This window comes from Nanorana parkeri, unplaced genomic scaffold (assembly GCF_000935625.1).
Source record: "Nanorana parkeri isolate BGI_ZX_2015 unplaced genomic scaffold, ASM93562v1 scaffold1, whole genome shotgun sequence".
NCBI lineage: Eukaryota > Metazoa > Chordata > Amphibia > Anura > Dicroglossidae > Nanorana > Nanorana parkeri.
Genome location: NW_017306269.1, coordinates 1,920,559 through 1,929,113, shown reverse-complemented (window position 1 = coordinate 1,929,113; position 8,555 = coordinate 1,920,559). Strand labels below are relative to the sequence as shown.

At 42.5% G+C, this 8,555-nt stretch overlaps 1 protein-coding gene across 1 annotated transcript in view; it reads left to right on the top strand.

The window, feature by feature from the left end:
• Window positions 1-8,555, top strand: part of SMYD2 (SET and MYND domain containing 2) — a 41,297-nt gene that overhangs the window by 20,176 nt on the left and 12,566 nt on the right. The window contains 1 exon segment of the mRNA XM_018552505.1: window positions 8,201-8,268. Coding sequence (XP_018408007.1) covers window positions 8,201-8,268 — 68 coding nt within the window.

Genomic DNA, 8,555 nt, shown 5'->3' with positions numbered 1-8,555 from the left:
GGGGGGGAGGGTATTGGTGTTGTCTGATGATTGGGGGGTTCAGTGTTCTGTCCTCATACATTGGGGGAGTTGGTGGGGGGGGGGGGGGTGGGTGTGTATATTTATGATATATTATATTTATATAATAAGAAAAACAAAATGCAAACAAAAATGAAAAAACCCCCCACATTTTTCAGTTTTGGCAATAATATGCCAAATATGTGTACATAACTAGTTTAGCTAACACAAAGTAATTCATAATAAATTATTTTATTTGTCCTGATTTATAGGATATATCGTATATTTGTCTGGAATTTCAGTTTATTTTGGGAGTTATAGGTCACAAAATACAAGGAGTGAAATACAGTTTTAGTCTGGAACAATTTTTAGAATGTGGTATGTCTGTCTTCTACCTCTAATAACCTCCTTGGCAGTAATATTATCTTATCATATTTTTTTTTTTTTACTAGGGGGCACTAAAGGGTTAAATTCTTTTTTCTTTTTTTTTTTTTAAATCTATTCACAGGGGCTGTGGATACTTGGTATTCTGAGTAGACATATTCTCCTCCTACTTTGTATCACATTGATCCGGCTTGCCGCTCCACAACACAGTGTGATAAGCTGAAAGCCGGATCAGTGGCTTACAAGCCCGCCATGTGATAGCATATTGGTGGTGACTGGTCCTCTTAATAGCGATACTGGTTGGGTCCAAAAGGCCCCTAGTATGACTTTTCCACTTAATACGGGCGGTCCCCGGGTTACATACAAGATAGGGACTTTAGGTTTGTACCTAAGTTGAATTTGTATGTAAGTCGGAACAGGTACATTTTTTTAAGTGTAACTCCAGCCAAAAAAAACATTTTTTTTAGTTTTGGATAGCATAGGGAAGGGTCACGGTTCTTTTGCTGTCTGTTCCTGTTGTTTAGAAGATTATAATAATTAAAAACATTTTTTATTTAAAATGACACAGCAAAAAAAATAAATCTATTTTTAATTTTATTTTATAAACTTTTTATTATTTGCATTTTTTATTTTTATTTATTTAACTTTTTTTAATTTTTTTTTGTATTTTAATGCTGGGAGCCATAGCCAGCCTGCTATTGAATATTTCAAATTGCAATAGCCGGCTGGCTATTGCATCTGCCCACTGCTTGCTGTCAATCAGCAGAGGAGGGGCCTGAAGCAGAAAGTTATCTATTAGGTCCCCCCATGCTGATTGACAGCAGACAGTGGGCGGGTGCAATAGCCAGCTTGCTATTGGCTATTGCATTTTACAATATCCAATAGCATGGCTCCCAGCCTGCAATGAAGAGTAGGCAGGGGGGCAGGGCAGAGGAGACCGGAGGATCGTCCGGACCGGGGAAGCCGGCGGAACGGCTGAAGAGGAAGCCGGAACATCAGCGGAGGTACGTGGTATGCCGAGGTCTGTGTCCCCGCTGCCTCCGCCAAAACAGGCGCGGAGAACAGCGGGGATTTGAAAGGACACAGGCCGCTGCAGCTACAGTTCTCCTAATTGTACCGGCGGCTGCCGGTACATTTAGGAGAACTGTGGACCCCGTTCGTAAGTACGGATTGTCCGTAAGTCGGACGTCTGTAACCCGGGGACTGCCTGTATAAGCTTTTGAAGGGCAGATTGCACTTCAATAGGTTATTGGTCGGCTTCAGGAGCCGAGCAATGACCACTCAGGGACCGGAGGTGATGCACTTAGCGTTGCTCCCGGTCCATTACAGCGGGAAGGAGATCGGTGATTGGATGTCGGTCATGGGAGAGGGTTTTTTTTTTTTTCAGTGCAGCGCTTCTAATTTGGGGGATGGGGCCTTATGAGAGTAGTGAGCCTTGTTTGGAGTGCAAGGCCCACTTTAACAATTGTCATATTTTAAAGTTTTTTTAGTTCGATTGTTTTATAATACATTTTATTGAAAATGAAAGGTTTTTTTTTTTTGGTTTTTTTCCCCCCACTTTAAATCTGCAGAGATAATTTTTTCATTATTTTAGAAATTAATTACTGGGACTTTTTTTTTTCTTCTTTCTTTCTCTTTTCTTACATCTAGTATAATTGGTTATGGCAAGTGACCCCTTTTTCACCCTCCCCATCATGTTATCCTATCTCCCTCTTCCCAAAGCTGTCAGATAGCTCTGGCTAATGTGAGGACAGAAGTCACCAGGGGACTCTTCAATTAGTTAGGCAGCTGTTATTGTTTAGAAACTGAGAGAGACATTGTGTTCTAATTGAGGAACGGCGATCATAAAAAAATAACTGGGCAGAAAAATAGAGGTTTTAAGCTATGCTATCCTGCTTCTCCAGTTGCATTGCTTTGATTTGTTCTGTACTAGGTTGTCCTTTCTATACTATACAAAATGGGGGAAAAAAAGATTTTCTTTTTTTTGGCCTTTTAACCACTTCCGGGCCGCAATACGTCTATAGACGGCGGCCCGTTAAAGTGGTTAAGACAAGAACGTGGCTGCTGCAGCAGCCGTGCTATATGTCTCCATAAAGAGGACCTGTCACACCCTATCTGCTATTACATAGGGTGCTTGTTAGCCCCCTATGTAATAGCAATAGGGTTAGTGTAAAAAATAATAAAATAAAGTGTTTAAAAGTTATGAAAATGTAAAGTAACATAAAAGAAAAAAAACATTTTTGCATTTTTTTATTTTAAGTCCCCTGCCCCCACATGTGTCGGGTGCGCCTACGTACGAAAACGACAATTGTGCTGCACATGTTACATATCGCCACGAACGTCGGAGTGATAGCAATAATTCTAGCGCTGTCGATCACTGTTAGCACTAAACTGATGAGCGATAAAAGTGTGTAAAATGTTCCCTATGGGAAATTTTGGATATTGACTTTTTTAGCAGCCTTACGGGCGAACGCAATTTTAGGGCTTGACATGTTTGGTATCTATTTACCCGGCGTGATCCCGTCTTTCATATTTTACCAAAAAATTGGGTATTATATTATGTTTCTGTGCACTAAATTTTAATTTTGTTTATTTTTTCCTAAAAATACTGGTTTGATAAAAAGAACCGTGCGACGTACAAAATTGCAACTAGCATTTTTTTTATTCTACAGGGCCTCTACTTTCAGAACATATATAATTGTTTGGGGGTCTGAAGCTGTTTTCTAGCCAAAAATGTATATTTTATCATGTTTGCCCAAATAGTAAGAAAATGCCCCGGACAGCAAGTGGTTAACATGCAGGCTTCCATTTTGTACAAGAGCAGTGTGTACATAAAGCTTGTACAAAGCATTTGCTAGTGTCCTGGTGCTGTAATATAGAATAACCTTTTATTTTGCTTGCATTGTTTTCTTTCCTTTTTGAATCAAGATTTAACTCTACATTGCTGCTGGTACTTTCTCTCCGGATTGCAGCTTTGTGGCACAGTTGTCCTCCTCTGGCTTTCAGAATACTGTATCTGGGCCCTTCTGGACTGGACATTGTGATCCTTGGGCACTGGATTTTGTGTGTCACTTTGCAGACTCCAGTTCTAGTAAGGTTGCTAAAGAGCACTTTCCAGGTCCAGAGCCACAGGCATTGCCCCAGCACTTGCCCTGTTTCTTAAGACTTGCCTAGTAAGTAGGCCAATTGGGCTGAGCACCAGGAGCTACCTCATTTTCCTAGGTCCCTGGGCACCATCGTTTTCTGCTGGTTATTCAGCAGAAGTGGTTAGCTGAGCGCTTGCAACATTCTCTGGGTGGAGTGTCACAAGCATTCTACACACTCTTTCCTGCCACATATTGTTGAGGAAGCTTCAAGCTCCACTCTCATTCCTGCATTATAGTGTTGGGAAAGCATCTTCCCGCTGCTGCTTCTCTGCTAGCAAAGAGCTAGATGGAGTTTCAATCTGTTCCTGCTGCTTGCCTACACTGACTTTGGTCACCTCCAACCTTCTGACCCTCACTTGCTACAAGTTGTCCATTTACCCCTGAGCTTGCATGTTGCCTTACTGCATGGGGCCATAGCATATCTGATTCTAGACACGAGGGGGGCAGTCCTGTTGCACCAGGTGTCCCAGCTTACTCTCTAACAGCTCTGGGGCTGCTTGCAGCACACCTATTGATTGTGCCAATGCCTGCAGCCTGGCGGTATGCCTTCCTCCCTGATGTTGGTCTATCCTGACCTCTGAGTCCACCTTGGCTCCATATTTCGCTTAGTGTGAGTCTCAGACTTACATCTGAGGAGTTTCCCTGTGGAACAAATCCTCTACTTCCTACAGCTGGGTCTGAACCAGCGTTGGGCTCTGGGTGCTATCAAAGGTTCCGGTTTCTGCTTTTTTATTACTTTTCAGAGGCTGTTGGCCTCTCATTGTTTGATTACAACCTTTGTTCAAGGGGGCTGCCATTTTGCATTTTACCACAACCAGGACATTGTTCTTCTGTCCCTTTTTGTCTGGTTCACCAAAAGGAAATTGTCTGGATGGGGTTTGGGCTGCATGTGGTTCAGACTGCAAGTCTCTCAGCCACTGCTTCTTTTAGTTCACCAAATAAGGAAATGTCCCTCCATCATCTGGATGGAGTTCAGGCTGGATGTGGTTTGGGCTATGCGAGTCTATCTCTCAGCCACTTCTTTCAGAAAGACTAATTCCCTTTTTGTCATCCCGAAAGGTTGCTCCAACTTTTAATTCCACCACCTGTAGGTGGCTTGGACTCCACACCATCATTCAAGCTTATGGTCTGAAGGATCAGGTTGTTCCCTTTCCTGTCAAGGTGCACTCTGTTAGATATGAGTGCAACTGTTTTCTGGATTTGCAAGTCTGCAGCCTGGTCTTCAGATGTTCTCTAAGGTTTACCATGTGAATGTTTTGGCCTCTTCTGATGCCAGCTTTGGCCATAAGGTCCTTCAGGCCATTCTTTGAGCTGCAGGCAGTCCTTAGTTTTCTGTTGTTACTTTGGGCCCGTTAGCATTTGTTTGCTTTGTTGCTCACCCCTCTTTTTACATTGCAAAGTTTAAAGACTTGCTGTGTCCCTTTTAGGCGTTGTTCACATGAGTTACAGTGCGTTTCAGCACGGTTGGCTACTGGAACGCACTGTTTCGCATTCTAAACTCCCCTCTGCGTTCTGCATGCACTATTTTTTCAGATTGCACTGGACCGTAACGCAGAGATTGATGCGCCACACGTTCTGGTGCGGGCGATGTGGGGGGCCCATTGACTTCAATGCATGTCCACACCCCCCTCCCGCCCCTGAAAGCCAACGGGTTGCGATAATGCGTTCCATCAGCTTACCGCGCTGGAACGCACTGTAAGACATGTGAACAAGCCATTCATGGATGAGAAAGAAAATTGGGTTTGTGTACTCTCCATAAATCCTTTTTTTTTGTTTTTTTCTTGGAGTACATTGAGGAACAGATTGATTATACTCTTGGTACTGCTTTGCTACAAATTTGAGACATGCTGTTGGTAGCAAAGGTTATCCTCAACTGACCTACAATTTCTTGTAGGTCAGTCGAGAATCTTTCTGTAAATGGAGCCCAAAGGCTTAAGATTCACATACAACCCAACCAGCCATTAAGGTGGAAGCTGAAAATGTTAGTTATTAGATTTTAATTAAATTGCCATTAATTCAAACTCCATTAATGATGGGCCATTCTAGTAGAAACTTATCACTGCATCAGAATCTAAAATCGTTTTCGGCTTGGCTTCAAACATTGCGAAAAAACCCACTTGCAGTCATATTGGTCTACACACCTAATCCAACATGTGTCCGTATATTCTTTAGTCATGTTCAGGGCACTATTGTAAATCATAATGAGATTTATGCATTTTAGTAACAAGTCTCGCTACATATGATGCACAAAATTAGGCCACAAAAATACAAAATCCACATATCCTGGTTGGGGGGCCATATGTATGCTGCAAATCACAAGCCTTACCCATAAATCCAATTCAGATCAGATCCTAAATGCAATACATACAAACTCATCCCATCATTTCTATCAACATGAGATGATTTTAAAAGGTGTGCATGCATTTTTTACATCCTTATATTTGGAGCTGAGGGGGGCTTCAACAGATTTGCAGAAATGTGGTTGAAAGCTTTGCTTTTGCTTCATAAAAACTTTCTGGTCACTTCTCTTATACAGACTGACTTTTGGGAAACCTTTTACTGAGAGAAATACGCCCTCTGCTTTGCTGTTAGCAACAATGCTAGTGGCCTGATCTAGATTGACCACAGTACTGTATGCAGCAAGTGGAGTCAGAACTCCTTATTTGCATACTTGTTCCAGATTTGACCAAAAAAGTACTGAAGTCATTGGGTCAGCATCACAGCCAGGTAACCAGCATCTTCTTTTAGTGATAGGCCACATATTTTTCATAGTGCCTGTTTTTCCTCCTCTGCTCCAGTGATGCAATGTCCTTTGGCGTCCTCACGTCCAATACACTGTATAGAATGTGATAACTCGCAGGAACTTAGACCGCTGGAGTGGAGGGGGAACAATGCTGAACGGACCAGTCTAGGAGCCAGCCGGGATCGCAGTTTGGGTGGGTATGTCTCTGTTACTTAGGTTTCCGAGACAAAATGAGCAATTAAACCTTGTAATGCAGAGGTAGGCCCGCTGCATTGGTTAAGATCTTTTTGCCCCGAGTTCTTCTTCTTTAACCTCTTGCCGTCCGCCCGTAGTAAAAAAACGGACGGACGGCACTGCTAAACGTGTCCGTCTGTTTTTTTACATCGGGCGGACGGCAAGTGGTTAAGAAACAATGGCTCTTTATTGCACCTAACATTGCAACATACAATGTGGAATTGTGTGCGGCATTGCACACACTCCCGCTTCACATAGATATGAACAGAGCAGTAACAGATACACAGCGCTGTTGCAAAATGCTACTGTTGCTGTGTTTTGGCATGTCGAGAAATCTATTAACGCAGACTTGTAAAGGTCCAGACTTTAAATCCCAAGTGCAAAGAATAACTAAAAATATTGTTTATACCAAACTAGTACACTTTATGGAAACTGGAGCCATCACCCTGGTAGTCAGTCAGCATTCTCTCTGCATATGGCATCTAAAACCTGATTGGCTGTTATAGGCAACCACTCTATACGTCCACTGGTCCCATATGGTCTTTAGTAGGGGTGCACCGATACTTTTTGACTGTAGGCAAGACACACTTGTCTTTGTACTCCTCATCTGGCCCCACCACACTCGCTTGACACCATCTGAACCAAATAAGTTTATCTTGGTCTCATCAGACCACAGGGCATGGTTCCAGTAATCCATGTCCTTTAGTCTGCTTGTCTTCAGCAAACTGTTTGCGGGCTTTCTTGTGCATCATCTTTAGAAGAGGCTTCCTTCTGGGACGACAGCCATGCAGACCAATTTGATGCAGTGTGCGACATATGGTCTGAAACATATCGGCCGAAAATGGCACTTTTGGCATAATGCCGAAAGAGCCATGTTTCGGCCGATACATCGGCACATCCCTCCCCGCTGGGCGCTGCTCTATGTCCGAGCGGGGAGAAGAGAAAGTGACAGCCGGCCGAGCGCTGCATGACGAGAGCGCTGTGAGTGGCTCTCCTCCCACACCGCTCTGCCGCCTATCACAGTCCGGCAGAGCGGTGTGGGGGCGGAGACAGTGCTGTCACAGGAGGCTGGGCTTGCCTCTCTACACCGCTCGATCAGCCTCCTGTGACAGTGTGTCAGAGAGAAAAGCAAGGTACACATAAAAAATAAAAATATTTAATAAAAAATGAATTAATAAATAAAAATAAATATAAAAAAGTTTATAAAAAATAAAATATTTAAAAAAAAATTGAAAAAATAAAAATTAACAAACATTTTCGGTATCGGTTTCGGCCTGACATTTCTTTTGGTTTCGGTTTTAAAATTTCCATTTCGGTGCATCTCTACTCACTACTTTACATTGTAGCAAAGTGTCATTTCTTCTGTGTCGTCACATGAAATGATGAAATAAAATATTTACAAAAATGTGAGGGGTGTACTCACTTCTGTGAGATACTGTGTGTGTGTGTGTATGTATGTGTGTATGTATACATACATACATACATACATACATACAACACACTCTTAACCCACATGAAAGAAAATGACAAGAATCCTCTGATTTCCCCTTACTCTCAGACGTGTCATGAGTAAACTGCTTTTTTTTTTTTCCTTTTAAAGAAAATGATGCATTGAAAATAAGTAATATCCAATATTAAAATGGCAAGAGGATTATGGAATGCAGTGATCCCTATTAATCTCTTTGTGTTTCTCTAGGTTAACTGTAATGGCTTTACCATTGAAGACGAGGAGCTGTCTCACTTAGGATCAGCTATTTTCCCCGAGTATGTCATTTTATTGTGAATCTTTTTTTTATTTGTTGCATTTTTTTGCCTGCACTATCACTGTATTGTGTATATACGTATTTTAAAGGGTCAGTCCATCTGAAAGTTAATATTTCAAGACTATCTCCAGGCAAACTGTCCTCTTGCAGTGGGGCTCGTTCTATGCCCAGGGGACCGGAGTAAACATTTTTTACCTGGTCCTCACTCCTGCTGCCTCCAAGACCCGTGCCCGCAGCCTTCCCCCTCTGCTACGGACCAAGGCCCCCTGATGTCATCATGTCTAATGC